Source organism: Chiroxiphia lanceolata, chromosome 13 (assembly GCF_009829145.1).
Source record: "Chiroxiphia lanceolata isolate bChiLan1 chromosome 13, bChiLan1.pri, whole genome shotgun sequence".
NCBI lineage: Eukaryota > Metazoa > Chordata > Aves > Passeriformes > Pipridae > Chiroxiphia > Chiroxiphia lanceolata.
In genome coordinates, this window is record NC_045649.1 from 11268959 (window position 1) to 11285877 (window position 16919).

Below are 16919 nucleotides of genomic sequence, written 5' to 3' on the forward strand. Positions count from 1 at the left end.
GGGGAAAATGATACGTTGGAATGTACAGCTAAAATATAAGTAAAACACAGCTTTATAGAAGAGGACAAAGCCATATTGGTATTCAAAAGAAACCTGAGATTTGATTAGACTTAATCAAGGTCACTCATTGGGCTTGTGACATTGCCAAGAGCAGAGCTCGGGTCTCCAGTCATTCTGCCTGTTGACTCCAGCTACCTTCTAGGTACAGAGAATGGCTGATGAAGGTTAATAATGCAAACAGGACAAATGCCAAAAACTGCTCATTTCCATTTATTTTATTAAACCAAAGAAACATTTTGTAAAGAGCACACATTGTTTTGGGAGACAGGAAATGGATGAAATGGATTTATTTATAAAACAAGCCTTTATCACTCAAATACTTTACAGCAGTGAAGAGTGGAAGTAAAATTGCTGTCTGGAAGCAGGAACCACCTGCTTGGTTAATTTATGTTATGTTCTTGCGTGGTAGTGCCAGAGTTTTTTTCTTCCAAAATAGCTTCACTGATGCAGTGCTATTTACCTGTGCTGGCCCAGCACCTGGAGGGTTGGGATGTGTACTTTGAGGACAGCATGTGAATCCCATAGAGAGTGCACAAGAATTTCAGCCATTGTTTCTCCAATGGCTTCTCAACAAGAGTTAAGGAAGGGCAATAGATAAGCAAGACAGTTAGATGTGGATGGAAATGTTAGGTATTTCTTTTCTGAGCCCTTCTTAAAATACTATTCAGAGGAAAACTAAGATGTGGTAGCTGTAGAGCACCCATTTCATTGTTATACATCTTATGAAAAAGCCAGGACAATACAGCAATGCTACTGTATTGCTGCACTGAGTAAAAGTAATGGGGAAAGATACTAATCTCTGACTGTTTGCAGGAAATCTGTCCTACCAGGCTACACATTTTTAACTGTTGAAGATAAAGTTGCATGTACAGGCAGAGGGAACCTGGTCCTTGCAGGCTGTCCCTACCTTGGACAGTTGGGAGTGGAAGACAATTGGGTCAGTATGGGAGCAGGAATGCCATTACCCTTTAGTTTAGTAACATGTAACTGCTGAATACTCACTTTGCTCTAAAAATCAAGTAAAAAAGAATATGCAGAAGTTGACTTTTGAAATGTGAGTAAAAGGAAGTAGAATTATTTTGGCAGGTCCAACCACTCTCTGAGAGTATATAGCTAAGAAATCAGAATTGGTTGATTGCCTGTGGAGATGATCAGCCAGCATGGTCTCACTACAGCACAATGTAATAAGAAGATAATTTTGTAACTTCTCTACTTTATAAGGAAAGTAGCACCTGATTTTAAAATAAGACTGCACTGGTAAGAAACTGCAATCCACTATAAGCACACAGGTTTGGCAACTTAGTGCCTCTAATTTCTCTTTCAGTTCAAAATATCCTTGACAAATGAAACAGGCTTGTATAAATCAAAATTACCTCTATCCCATTGCACATTTCTGAGTTAAATGCTGGAGTTAACTCATTTGGTCAGGTTTCAAAGCTTTCCTGATCTATGAGTACTGAAAACCTGAATGAGGAAACCTTATGGGGAAGTACCAAGTGAGGAAATAGAGGCACAGAGGTTAAGTTCCTTGTGCAAAGTTCAGACCAAGTCTGTGGCAGAGCTCTGGGTGAAATGCAGGCTCTGTGGATCCCCATTTGCCACCATAACCATTCCAGCTTTTTCTTTCCGAGGATTTTCTCTGAAGAGATTAATAAATCCAAAGGTCACAGGCTTTGCATTTGTAGGAAGGAAATGCATACCTGATTTGCTTGGGGGAGCTTGAATTGTTGGGGAGATTTTAATTTTGTTGTATTCTAATAGTAATGAAATCACAAACTCATTTTATGAACGTTACCCTTGACCCTTTGAAGTGGCTTGACTGGAAGTCTCAATGCAGCAGAAATTTAAATCAGCCCTTTGAGTGAGGCAGATGATAGGTTCTTAGTGGGTAGCTCTGAAGAAGTTGTGGCCAACTGATTGCCACAGCTGAAAACAGTTTCCATTAAGGAAGTTCAGTGTGGGGGAATTACCCAACAATGTTCTTTCTTCACACTATTCCTGTATTTATTTAGTTCATCTTCCCCCATAATACGGGGGACTGACCTTCACCTTCCAGTGGATGGGGACAACGAGACCTATTCTAGGATCATTTTGCTGACAAAATTCTACCAGTACATTGTATGGAAAACAAGAGATTTGGCTTACCCTATTAAGACAGTGGGGTTTTTTTTGCACTGTTTATTTTAGTGCCTTTTGAATTATATAAATTTTTCTTTTAGCCAAATTGCACCTCGAAACATGAGAGCAGAAATTGGTGAGCTTCGGATCAGTTAGTCCTTCCGAGATGGAAATTTATAACATCACCACGAGTAAAGGTTAAAAGTAAAATCTTGCTCATGTGCTGCCTTTCCTGGTAATTGTCCTTGTCAGACCCTCTAATCCTATAGTCAGCTGTAAGGTGAGAGTCTGTGGATGCAATTAGATACTCATGTGCCATCCCATGGGAACCTGAGGAGAATCCAAGGGAGCTGTGCCCTGGGCACAGGGCACAATGATGGGAGACAGCAAAAGGGAGGAAATGATTTTTTTCCTATTCTTCTGGTCTTTCATCACCAGCTGCTGCGGAGTTAGAGCAGTGTGAAGGCCACAACTCCTTTCTATCTTAACTTGAAACTGTTTGAATGTGATGCAGACCCCAGACATGCTTTCTTCTTCAGTGCTTTGTTACTGATTCAGAAATTCTCTAAGAAGGTGTTACCTTTGATTCATTTTAACTGTCCTGCAATATGGTATGTTGTGGGAAGATTAGTCCCTAAGTCCCTTAATTAATTACTCTTAATTCTATTATTGCTGGTATAACTAGAAAAAAACAATTGTCAAATAACAAATAATCCATGTATTTTGAGTTTAATGCCTAGCTCTTAATAGCTACTTAAAATATTAACATTCTACCCCAGACACTCCTATTCTGTATTTTTTTTCAAGACATCCTTCTTGTAACAATACACAGTGAAGTTTTTCAGGCTCAGTGCCTTTCCAATTAGCTGATTCTTTCATGTCTCTGGGAGGTAAATTAATACAGTTATTCCTAACTTATTGACAGTGGTGCATGTAGGATCTGTAACTGGAGTTCAGGCCTGAAAGTGCTTAGTGGACTGTGTTCAGCAGAGAATAATGACCCACACTAGTTAATGAAATAAATTGCTATGTTTATGAGAATTAATTTACCAGATTGTTAAAATAAGTGTATGGGAGAGATCATAGAGTTGAGGGAAATTAACGAAGCAGTTAAATAGAGGCTTTTTCAGCTCTTAGGAAACTTTCCCAGGAGTGTTAGGGCCAAAACAAGCTTAGTATTTTATAAGTGTGTTGGATCCCTGAAAAAATTAGCTGTAATATTGCAGTGCCACCAAGATGATGCTTCCATGGTATACCAGGCTGTAAAGCTAAGGCAAGGCCCAATTTATATAAACCTCTGACAGGAAAGCGGGAAGCACAGACTGTCTGTTAACCATATCTCACAGCTCAATAATCAGAATTAAATGCTAGCATTATAATAGCCAGATGTTCTCCCCAACAGCACTCTCCTGTAGTCCCTTTCCACTATGGATATAGTGCACGTGGTTTGAATTTTCTACCCTGGTCAAAGTTGTGCTTAAAGATCACCCCAAACAAGAATGTGCCTTCAATGCCAGTCATAAAACACTGCTAGTTACAAAAGGGAAATGAGGTACATCTCCTCATCTCTGATGGAGTGATCATTGCTTGTATTTTTTGCTCCTACCAAAGTTGATTGTAAACCTTCCCCCCCACCCAGCAGCTGAATTCAGTGGGAACAGAACCAATCCCATCGTTCTCAAAAACAGCAAAGTGCTGTTTGTCCAGGCCTGAGCTCGAGGAGGAAAAAACTACATTCGGTGTCTGAAGATGCATCTTTTAAATTGCATCAGCTGAGAAGGTGTTTTTGTTCTTGAAAGGAAATAGTTTCCACGTGAGCAAGAAATGCCTCTGATTCTGCAGATTCTTAAGTGCTTTATTCATTGCAATTTCTTATTCCGACTTTTCAGACAAAATAAGCTTTGTTCAAAATAAGCAAAACATAAATGATTATTTTCCTGCAAATTTCTTTCAAAAAACCTTAAGGTGCTCCTTAGGTACTCCTCATATCTGCAGAGAAAATGTAATATTTTCCAACATAGATGCTAATGTCCCTTTTGAACACTGAAGATGCTCAATTTAATTTTTTTTTCTATTAATACAATGCTACGTTTGCCAAACTGGTAATTTTCGGTTCTTACTCCTTCAGGAATTTGCTCTTTCATGAAATTGTTTCCTGTGTTCATTGTACATATTCCCGAACTGCAAGTTCTTTCAGGGTAAATACCCGTACGGGATCTTTCTTTGCCTTCCATTCTTCCAGTTTTTCTTGCAGAGACAGGAAATCCTTGCCAAGTTCATAGGCCAGAGTGATCATCGTTTCTAACAATGGGATATAATACCTGTGGCTGGAATGCACACGAAGGCGTGATAGAGCTTTTTCTCCATATTCAAAGGCACTTGCTGGGTTTTCCAGGTCCTTGTGGCACACCATGATAGCACAGAGAGTAGGGACAATTGAGACAGGGTTGCCTCTTGTCAGCCTTTCCTGCAGACCAATGACTTCCAGCAGGATTTCCAAAGCTTTGGGGTACTGGCCACCCCGCAAGCAACCATAGGCTTCCTGAAGCTCCGGCCTTGTTAAAAAGTCAATAAATTTTTTTGATCTTCGGACACATTTCATAGAATATAGAAGTCTCAGGTAGTCCTTGAAGGCTAATTTTCTCTCATTGATTATTTCTTCTGTGAAGTTCCCCGTTAGAGTTTTTTTGGGAAAGGTCACATCTTCCATTTCTTCACTAAATTCCTCCAGCAGATTTCTGTGCAGTTTCTCAAAATCTGAATAACGCCGTTCAATTACAGACTTGTTGCTGTCAAAACTCCCTGTTTGCAGAATGATGATTTTATACATCTAAACGCAATCAAACAGAAAAATAAACATGAGAAGGACCATTCTAGCCCTATTGCAGTCACATTTTTTTCTGTTACTGTTTTGAAAAGACTTTGTGCCTGTATATTTCTCCAGCTAAAACATTCCTGCACCAATTTTATGTGTGTAGTCTTGTATACTCCTCTGGTTTATGGCAGTGCTGCTGAATCACGTGCTGTCTGGGATTATGATGCATGCTCAGCGTAGGCCTGAAAAATCTGCAACCATCAAATTAATAATTCCCACCACCTGCTGTTCTGTACTTTTGTCACCAGACTTACCCTTAGCATGCAAATAAGTTGTAGATAGTGCACTAACAGATTCCATCCTGCAAGGTGCTGGGAAAGGCAAACTAGCAGCAGATTGAGGCACATAAAAACACAAAGCATTTCTGTAGCTGTACTTTGTTTATAACAGCCATGGCTGCTGCAATCAATCATCTTCAGTGAACTGAATGGATTTCCCAGACTTAATATTGAATGTAAGCTATTTTACATTGGTCATAATATTCAGAAATGTTGTTTGTAAGAGATATTACTAGGGATTTGGGGGTGTTATTAATCCTATGAAAGAAGAGGGAATATTTGGCAATATATTTGGTATGTGCAAAAATAAGATGGAGCAACTCCAAAGCCTTTTTCCCCCCTCTAAATCATTGCCTTCTATTCAAACTTCCTTGGCATGTAAATAATACAAAAAAAATTTGACATTTCTACAACAATCTGTTTGCTATCTAAATTCCTTCACTAATAGCTAACAGCAATGCTGCCCCACAGTAACTCAAGAGTATGCCTTCCTCAGCTCTTCACTAGCCTCAAAATGGTTATAATAAATGTGATATTAGGAAAAAAGCTGCAAAACAAAATTGTATGTTATGTGTTGTACAAATAGATTCTCTTCTGGATCTGATCAAAGCACAGTGATGTCGAGGAAGGGCCAAATCCCTAATGTGTGTAAACCAGTGAAGCTGCACTGAGGCCAGCTTAACTGTGGCACCACACACCAGCTAAGGACACAGATTGTGGGCCTTTTAGATGTCTGTATTCATACTCAACTTCACCCTGTTCCCATTGATTTATACAGGAGCTGGACAGGTTTTACTCATGCCAGTTGTTTTCTTTGCTGCTCTGAAGGGTGCAAACCAGCACTCGTTCTAGTGTCTGTCTGATTCTCTTCCTTGTTTTTCCTTAAAGAGAAATTCTCTCTTTTAATCTTCATAAATGATCTTTATAGGCGCCTCTTGAAAGGTTTCTAAATTTGAGCTGACTTCTCTGATCTCTTTTCATTTGTAAGCACTGTGACATTTTCCTATACTTTGTCCTGCTCCCTGCTGAAAAGTGTATATATGCCTGATGCATTCTAAAACAATCATAAGAGCAATTTTTTTAAGTTGTCATTTTATCAAGGGCAGCTAAGTGAATAATTTACAAGTACTTGAGGTTTATTTGTGGAATGTGTATGAAAAAGGCAAAAATACCATTTAATTTGACTGTCATTCAAATTGGCTCAATTTTTTTCTAATGTATATCTTTTTGCCTAGGCATGTAACTTATAACTAACTTTAACTAATTGCACACAAGATGAGTGATACTCTTGTTCTCATACAGTTATACTAAAATAATTTTGAACTATTCAGCAAGCTGGATACTACTGAGTATGCAACAACAGCAGCAATAAGTAGGTTTGTATAGCACGAACTAAGTAGGTGTGTATAGAATGCAAAAAGATCTTAGGCCAGTCTGCAAAACATTTACCTGCTCCAAATTCTACCAAGCTGGATGACCCAATATCAGCAATGCTAGAATGATTCTTGGCATTTTTAATCTCAGAGGTTGTAGCAATGGAGGAAATCATCCCTATCTGAATTTCACAGGAGTAGTGAGAGACTCACTCTAGATCAGTCTTTCTGAAGGCCAGGAGCAGAATCAGAAATAAAAGCCCAGTGTCAGTACTATGAGTAAAGATACAAAAATCCAACCTATTCTGTTGTTCCTACCCATGATACCCATGTTTCATTTTAAAAATATGACAGAAATATGCCACCTAAGGGAGCTCTAGGTAGGGAAGGGGAACGATCTCAAGTGATGTAGCTGGAGGATGTCTTAGGCTTTTTCAACATCAAAGACTTTTGCACTTGTGCTAACAGAAACCTCTGATGTGGAAGTTATACAAATGCACTACAGCTGCTTCAGCAGTCTAGCTCAGTGGAAGTGTAACTATATAGATATTTTTTTACTTGTGTGAATTTCCTTAATGTTGACAAAACTCTGGGTGTATGGGATACTAAAGCTATTAATTTACTTGTTATCACTTCTCCACTGATGCAGATTTTGTGAATTGACTATCAGAGGGTTTTTTTAGAGGCAGATTCCACCAGCTATGCCCATACAATCAGTGAGCTTCTACTCCGTATGATCGTGGCTTGCAAACCTTGGCCCTCGGTAAGGCTTTCATGTAGTGAGACATGCTGTGTGCTGTGCAGACCCCTGCAGAGTAAAGAAAAATTAATGATCTTCTTACATATTCATTTCTTAGCTTACCACATATTTAGACAAGTGGTGCTCTACAATTCTGGTTGATGGGATCTCAAAAAGGAGTTTGACTTGTCTGCACTGGCTTTTTTCGTTCCTCCAGTATTCCTGAAGCTCCTTAGTGGTCATTGATGAGTGGGGACTTAGGGTTGCATTGGAATCAAAAAATAATATATTTAGTATTTCAGGTTATTTTTTTTGCATTTGGAAAGAAAGCTCTTATGCATTTATTGTGAAAGGACAGCCTAGATTTTTTTGTTGCTGTAACAGCAAGAACTAAAGACTGATAAAATAAGTGATTTCACTGATAATAATGACAGGTCCAGACACTTTGAGGAAAGTTACTGGGTCTAAAATTTTGAAAGACACAAAGTCATCTGCAGAATAAAAAGTTGTAGAAAAAGTAGTGCCAAGAAGTATTGTATGTGAAGGGTGTAACCTCAGGCACAGTCTGAGCGCAAGATTTTGTTCACCATCCCAGAGGCAGCCTGAAGAAACATCAACAGAGTCTTCTGAGTCAGATGTTTCTCCAGGCTTCTTTGTTGCTCAAAGGAGGAGTTAACACAATGCAGCTGCAAATTCAGACATATTTTCAAATACTGACCCTATTCAAATATGGGGTTTGTGCAGTAATAGGCAAAAGCTGAGAAAACATGAATATCCTAACTTCAAAGCTGGATAACCAGCTCAACTGGAGGAATTTTTGCATCCTCGTTTTTTTTTGTAGCTGATGACACAGTTCAGCTGCAAATATTTTATATACCTCCTCCTTTTCCCTTCTCTCTCCTTCCACACTCACATACAGACACACACATACATATGCATACGTATGCATATATAAAAATATAGGACAGCTGGTTGAAGAGTTTGCTTACAGGAGAATTTGATGTAGCATTTCAAAAGGGTGATTTCTCTGTCTTTGAAATCTACTGACAACAGTTTTCATCAGGTGGTATATAGGCTAGCAAAGTGGATAAAAGAAGAGCAATATTTGTGTTTCAGTGGGCACACTGTCAAGGCAGTCAGCCGAAGTCAGTCTGCAATGTATGTAGCATTTTGACAATGAAGGTGAATGAGCACAAATGAAGGGTAAGAGATCAGCTTGATGCAGAAACAGACTTGTAAAGGCATCACAGTACTCTACTTTTACATTTTCTCAATCAATTGGCCATACAGTTTCAATTATCAAGGCCTTTGGGGTTTGGCTTGATCTCTTTCCTAAGAGAGGTGGGTTTTATGACATCCTTGCAGCATGAAAAATCTTGATGAGATTATATATATTTTGAATTATACATAACATTTTATTTAATAACAGATGACAGCAGTCTTGGGCATAGTAAATGTTCAATGTTGCCTCTTTAAAGGCACATGAGAGCTGCCTGCTTGAGATAAACTTCAATCTTGGTGTCTTTGCTGATACTATCAAGAAGTTCAGATTTTGTGATGCACAGAAGGTGCACTCCTGAGACAGGCCATCTGATGATCACTGATTTCATTCCTGGTGTGTAAATCAAATCTGTAATACATTTTAGCTACAAACAATTTAAAAGGAAAACTGTGTGTGTGTGTAAACACACTTGAATATGCATCTGTTTCACTCTTGCTACATTATTATTACAAGTCTAAGCAAGGTTTATTTTCAGTGCAGTGTAGCAGTATAATTTTGAACTACTGCTGCAATTAACAAGAAAAGGTTTTTATATAAAAGATTAATGGCATAAATAGCTAGACCAAAAATAAAATTAGAAGATAGCATCAACCTTTCAAGTCATCTTTTTCTGGGTTTTCTTTTCTCAGTTGACATGAAATTTCAGCTTTGGGTTGATTTTCTTCTTTATCAGCTGGGCTTGTGGTAGAAAAGGTAGTAATTCTGCTTACAGCTTCCAACAGTTCCCTTTCTGCTGAGCGGTGTGAATCTTGGTCCATTGCAAGCTCTCACTGAAAGATTACAAAAGCCATGATATTTCTTAGTACCACACCTTTAGAGGATCCAGTTTGGCAATCTTTTTTATTACTTACTCATTTTTCTCTGTGAACTTGTATCAGTGCAACTGTAGTTTCATAAAAGCTAAAGTAAAAATCAGAAATATCTACACAGCTACCACTGCAGAACCATTCCTATTACTGTTACTGCTGAAAGTGCCTGGATGTTTTTTTCTGGCAGGTTAAAACCAAACATGAAAACCATAAGAAGTTATGTTGAATAAGATTAGGCAGGGAAATTAATTCTTACCTATGAGAATCTGGTCATGAACTTCAGTGTGGGTAGATTTTTTCTCCTTGTATTTCGCTCTCAAGCTTGCAAGTATGAGTTCAGATGAACTAAAATCTTGGAGATAATTAGTATAACTAGCAGTCTGGCTCTCTTACACTGCTAGAATATACTGTTCTGAAGACTCAGAAACTTGCCATCTGTTCTTAATAACAACCTGTAGGGCAAAATGGAGTGATATCTAAAATAGAATAATGTTTTTATCATATTTCACAGTTTCAGGTGGCCTCCAGGGACTTGTCTCTGTACTATGAGAACAAAACAAGTGAATTTGACAATGGCTCAGTGTAAGGATAACTGAATTTACTAATTATTGTATAAAAGCATTCTCCCTTCACTAGTCCTCTTACCCTACATACTGTACTGCAGTAGATCTGTATGCCTGTTCTGTTAGGACCAGTATTTTACCATGCACTGATAAAGTGCCTAACACAATATGCTCCTACTGCACAGACCAGAGTGACCATTCTGCCGCATAAATGTCTCCCCAGGATGTTGTTTGGTTTTTTTAAAAAAAACCAACTAACCAACTGAAAAAAAAAACAAACCCAAAACCTACCTGTTACACCACTGTGTTATACTAGCAGTTGGACAAGTTCTAAGAACATCCTAAGAGCCTTGCCAGGGTGCTGTGTTCAGTTAGTTATCATGAGCGAAGTTTTGCTCACAATTCAGCCAATAGGTGAAAATCAAATAACAGAACAATATAGTTTTAAAAAGCCCTGCTAAAATAATGCCCAAGTAGTGGTTATTAAATAATGGGAGAGTTTAGTAGAGGGATGTTACTACATACCATTTTGCCTCCAGTTTCCAACCACCCAGTTATGCAATGCAGGATACAGAGGTGAGGAAACTCCTTCAGCAGTCCTATTGATTTCTGCCAAGCTGCAAGGCTATAAAAGGAAAAGAAATTGCTTTCCCTGCTGGAAATAATGAAAGGGCAAACCACTTTCCCCGAAACCTTTCCTTTGCCTGGCTTGGATAAACAAGTACATAAATGTGGTCATCCTCCTTAATAAAAGCATCATGGAAGCCCTTATTTTCAGACTTCAGACTCGGAATGAAAAGTTCTCGCTGTTATTTGAGTCCTCCTTATGATCTGCTTTTTGAGCATGAAGAGTAGCCACTTATTGTCCAACTGCTCAGTCTTTTGAAAATCACAACAGTTTATCCCAAGAGCATATATAGTAGATTAAATGAGGAATCTGAAAATGGCCAAACAAATTTAAATTACAACTTTTTTCTTGGTCGTAAGCTGGGATAACTTTATAAGCAAAATTGTATTTACATTTTAAAAAAAATTATCTTTACATATGTATAGCTTTATATACCTAACATATGCATATGTGTGTGTGTGTATTTATACATATAGATGCTACTTTAGAACATGATCTACCAGAGAAGCACAACACACTTCTGAACAGAAGAATGCAGAATTGGACATTATGATACACAAGTCTTCTGCCTTGAATCTATGTGCCTTGAAAACATGCACTTCATATAAACAGTTTCATTTTCGCAGCTAAAAATGATTGCAAGCTCTTTTAAGTAAGCTACCATTTATTTTTAGATATTAAAAAAATCCAGAACAATACTAAACCCCTGCAACAAATTACACCATTTTATCTGGAACAGACACTCATCCTGTTCCATTTCAGGGTAAATGCTGCTCCAGCTCCTTCACTGAGCTTTAAATGGCCAGAAACCAAAGTGCACAGAACACTCACCTGGAAACTGCTGAATTGCTGTTAGTTGTGCCCCATGGACGGTCTGCACAAGGCCACACAAAGCCTGCTTTGCATTTTCGGAACGCAGAAAAACCTGTCTGTGCTTTCTTGTAGCGGGCACATTCTGTGTCTTACGAAAGGGAAGGAAGAAGCCTTGATTAAATCAGACTTCCTCGTCCCATTGGCTCACTGCTTCAGTGCTGGCTGATTACGCACGAAATTTCCTATCTGCCCCGAGCAGCCCTTGTGTCTCGCCCAAGGCGAGCAGGGCCCAGCACCGGGCAGGTCTGGGAACCCCAGAGTCAGGATTCCACGGGGCTTGGCAGGGGAAAGAGTTCAAGAGTAAATGCAATTAACAAAATCAATGAAAAACTTCTCTGCATGGATTTCTGAAGCCAAAAAAACACCAGCAAAAGGGAGATTAGGAAAAAAAAAAGCCAAATATGCAAAAGTGCTTATGTGGAAAAATAATGCCCTTTGGGTTGTCTTTAAAGTACAGACTTAACATCCAGTTCAGGAAAAAAAATGCAGGTGGTACCACAGCAAATAGCCTCGTTCTGCATAAACTTGCACTTCCGACAGAAATCCTCATTCCACATAGTGCTTAAACATCTGATTAATTTCGAATATCTGCTTAATTAAAGTTCAAGTGGGAGCATTATCACATCTGACATGTCTACTAAACTTGAAATAGGCTTACGAGTGTGCCTAAAATTAATCCTATGTTTAATATACACTTAAATTCATTGTTGAACTGAGGACAAAGTGAAATAGAATGATGTATTAATCCATATGTCCTTTGGCGCAGATGCTTCCTTTTGCAGTTCACTTCATTTTGGAAATTTGCTTTAAACCCTCAGGATAGCTATTTCTGAGGTAAATAATATGGACATTATCTTTTTTAAGTAATGTAAGTTTCCCCCCTTTGCCAAAGCTCAGTCACTGAAAAACCACGCAATTTTAACACAGCTCAAATATGGGAGGCAAACATCCAAAGGACCACAAGGATCCTGCTCCACACATTCCTTCAGAACAAACAGTTTACAATAATGTAGAACCAGGGCCATAAACTGGTAGTGCTTCTCTTCTGCTCTATTTGCCACGTAAAATAATGCCAGCTCCAACTTGGACTTTGTCTGAATGTAGAAGTTTTGCCAAAATAGCTGTCAGAATGATGAAAAATCACTCCAATGCAGCTACAACCACACTGGCAAAAGCCCTAGTGAGATGCCATTATATTGGCAGAGTCCTTCAGCCACTTTAGCATGTTCCATGCAGAATATGATTTAAGTTACAACAGAAATCTGTGCTTGCCAATTCAGCTCTAAGGTGTAGCTATACCAGCCAACCCTTTTAAGTGTAGACAAGGCATGTGTTTCTGGCTCTACTCTCATTCCTTTAAAGTTAGATTTATGGGTTTGGTTACAATTGTGAGAAAAACCAAAAGGGATTTCAGAGCATTTTGCTCATGCTGACAGTTCACAGATGTATCAAAACTTTGAATTCTGAATCTGTTAATTTATGTGTTGCCAAAAAGCAATGTATTATTTTGTGATGCTTAGTGCTATTGTCCTTCTCTTGTTAAATGCTAAACCAGTACATTTTTCAGTATATTAAGTATGACCTCTACTTTCAATTATTTCAGAAGAAGTCCTAATCCAGTCAACCTGGATGATTTAAAAAAAAGTGAAATCTGTTATTATGATCGTGGCTGATAGATATGAACTCATTTACAAATCAAGGGTGTTTTACAAGAGTTCTGCCTGTCCTTGTAGAGCCAGCTGTTATGGTCACAGCTGGTTCCTGAGTGTGTTCCTCATGCTCAGGAGCCGTGACATCCACAGCAGGTTTAGCAGGCTGCTGCTCCTCATCCTGCTTCCAGGAGCTCAGATTGGTTCTGAACAGCACCTTGCCCTTCACTGGACCCAGTTTTGTGAGTCTGGCAGCATTTTACTTTCTTAAATATCTACCTGATTAGCACATGCAAAACCCACTACAGTATACGGTGGTGTTTGTTAGCAGAATGCATAAATAATATTTTTCTTTTTATATTCTCAGCTTCACTTCCAATGGTCAAATACTGTGTAAAGGGTCAAGCAGGTGAAAAGAAAATTTTCACAATGGCAGCAGAGCATTCTGAGGGATGGGTAAGTGCACTTACACCATCCATTTACCTGAATACTTGTAAAACTGTGGTAAATTTTAACGGAAAAGTGTGTTCTGTTATAGGGATGGAAAAGGGATCCTCATGCTCTGCCTCACACAGAGTTTGTATTCTGTGAAAGCACTGGCTTCATCAGACATAAAGAACACAGTGTTAAAATGCATCTACCAAGGGATATGGAAACAGAGCGCTCTGCAATAATGTAGGAGTGAGGCAAGGTTAAAATCATAACACTGCAGTGCATAAAAGGTGGTTGTCATAGGAGTTAGGTCCTCCATATCAATTTAAGATGAAAATACTCATTTTAGGAAGAAGAACCTGAAAGTTTATGTCCAAAACTTGGCAACTAGCCACCAGATGAGCCAGCAGTGTGATGTCATGTTAAGGATACCTGCCACTATTGAAAGACTGTGTTGGTGCTTTTGGTAGTTAAAAAAACAGAAGAGACTTCTGTAATAGTGTCAAACATTCTGCCTTGATTTATACCCCATTTTGAGCAGTTCCCATTTTTCCAATCAGAGAGATTACACAAACCCAGACAGATACAGTATTCAACCATAGACTACAAAGTTGGTATCAGCTTGAAAAATTGGGTGATAAACCAATGTCATCTATGAACTGCAGTTTTCTGGCAGATTTCATTGGCATTTTATTATAGGCACAGCAAGGTCTTATTCTTGTTAAAGAATGTGGTTGTAATAGCCCTATTACAAAATACTTTTCAGCTTCTGTCCTAAGAAGTACAGCTTCAGGCAACTTCATAGTCTATGCTGCTTTTCCATCCTAGGCCCCCAACTATGTAACTAAACCTTATTTATTTTACTAAATCATTGATTAGAACCATAGGCAGTGAGAGAAAGAAAAAAAAAAACAACAAAAAAACAAACACCAAAAACCAGCGGGAAGCAGAAATACCTAACATTTATCCAAGCCCCCTTTTTATCACATAACTAATATTTAGAAAGCGTGGTAATATTGTCTTTGATGCTCCTACAAGAACCTTTCCTCTCTTTTTCTTAAATGCAGCTGGACAAATACCGACCATGTTTGAATTAGCAGAAAACATTCAGCTGTTTTGTATGAATATTCTGCACTTCTGGGGTGATGCTGTGATAAATGAATACCATAATCCTATCTTGGCTCAGCACAAAATTTTGTACCATGCTATGATATAATATTTAATCATGTAGTGTTGTGTCATTTGAAAGTGGAATTTGTTTACCATACTTCATTATTACAAAACATGTCTCTCTTAACAAGAGTGTGGTTTAAAGAAATCATTCACTGTTTAATGAAAAATATCTCATGCTGGTGTTACTGACAGGGTTTTCAACATGAAAGAGACGTACCAGGCCCGTTTTACACTGCCAAAGTCCTGTTATCACTTTACAACTCCTTTATACTTCTAAAGGAGTATGAAGGAGCTTTAGAGTAAACACCAGTCTTGGCCTGCCTTTCATCTGTGGTGTGTCAGTGACACAGAGCTGTGTGCAAGCCAGTAGGTCAATGGGATATTAACTTGGGTTAAATGTCACAAGAGCTGTTCTGTCTGGAGAATGACAGACCTTCTAAATGGGTCATGCTGGTCGTTTTTCCTGATGGATTCATAGAGGGTTAAGTACATAATTACATGGAATACAGGATAATTTTAAATATTTGGCTGTGAGGTATAAGGAACACTACATGTAGTCATTCCTATCAAGTATTTTGATATTTTCTGCTCATGTTGTGTCTGTCACCTTTTCTTCTCACATATAATTATGGTGTACTTTGGCTAATACTTATTGTCATGTTCCCCATGTGATTTATCTATACCCAAAATGTAAACATAATGAAATCTGGGATAACAGGGTTTATAGCAGACATGCTAATGCACGTTGTAGTAGCATAAAAGGCAGCTCTCCAAGTGGAGGGCTGCAGCAGCTGTGTATAGATAGCCACCTTGAGGATCAGCTGAGCATGGCTGGGGTTCTGGGAGCTCTCCTGCAAAATGAAGAAATGTAAGGTATAAATCTTAGTATATATTTTCAAGATGATTTATTCTTTAAAAATTAAATGAGACTTTGAAATGCAGTTCTGCTTGTAAGTGACTAGTGAAATGATTAGTGTGAGTATTTGTTCCATAGTAGATGGACTCTCAGTGTTTCCTCAGGAGTTTCCAATAAACTCCTGCTGGTGTCTATGTCCTTTCCACCTGGCACATATCCAGACCAATAAAACCCTGTGTCCTGCCTTCCCATCTTCCTAGCAAAAACCTTGGCAGTGACACACAGGGCTTCAGAGCTTAGATACGAGGCTGCACTAGGTCTGCTTACTGACTGTGTGTCTGGATTCTGGAGAGCTGTAGGGAACAGGATTAACTGAAACAGCCTTTAGTTAATGTTGAACTGCATATGTTACTAAATTACATAAAAAACATGTATTAAAGGAATGTTACAGGTGCTAAGAAACCAGGAAAGTGTTTCTTTGTATGTCAATATTACTGTAACCACTTTAGGTACAGGATTATATACTGCATTTTCCAAAGATGCCCATTTGCCCATGCAAGGCAAAACTTCAGAAATATTTTTTAAATGAAATTTAAAGCACCAGTTTAAAATACCACATTATTAAAAAAAAAAAAAAGCATTAAAAAAAATAATTAACAAAATCTTCTCTAAAAACAAATATTGCTATCTGGAAATGTGTGAATAGTTTGTAAACACAACCGTCCCGCTGCTGAACTCCCTTCTATCCCAGAGTTCATTCTGTCATTCATTATTTAAGCAGAGCTCACTATAGAGGAACAACAGCGATGCGAAGTGGATGAAACAGCGCAGCATTCAGACGACAGTCACAATCAAAAGTAGGTCGGTTAAAGAGGAGCTTCATTTGGCTTTTATTAAATCAAATATTCAGCAGTATTACTTACATTTCTTGAAAGTAAAAATATTTCAAAACTGGGTACTGAAGCCAGGCCAAGCCTGACATTCAGGAACTCCGCGGCCGCTGCTTCCCCAGCGAGCTCGGAATTACCCCGCGCCTGTAAAGGCTGTCCGGGGGGAAACCGCACGGCTAAAATCCCTCCCGCCCTCTTCCCCAGCGCGCACGGAAGGACAATTCATTAATTCAGTCGGTAGTTCCGCGCCTGGCGAGGTTTGTGACCGTACCGGGCCCCGAGGAGCCCCTTCCTCCCGTCCCCACGTGCCGCCGCGCCGGG

General features: G+C 38.8%; 1 protein-coding gene across 1 annotated transcript; it reads right to left on the reverse strand.

Annotated features, from left to right (window-relative positions):
* Positions 1 to 4240: 4240 nt before the first annotated feature.
* Positions 4241 to 11669, reverse strand: SNX20 (sorting nexin 20). The gene is made up of 4 exons (XM_032701217.1): positions 11557 to 11669; positions 9319 to 9495; positions 7567 to 7719; positions 4241 to 5008 (listed from the first exon to the last, which is right to left on the reverse strand). The coding sequence occupies exons 2-4, from the start codon at positions 9481 to 9483 to the stop codon at positions 4340 to 4342; spliced, it is 987 nt and encodes a 328-aa protein (XP_032557108.1). The 5' UTR covers positions 9484 to 9495; positions 11557 to 11669; the 3' UTR covers positions 4241 to 4339.
* Between the last annotated feature and the right edge of the window lie 5250 nt (positions 11670 to 16919).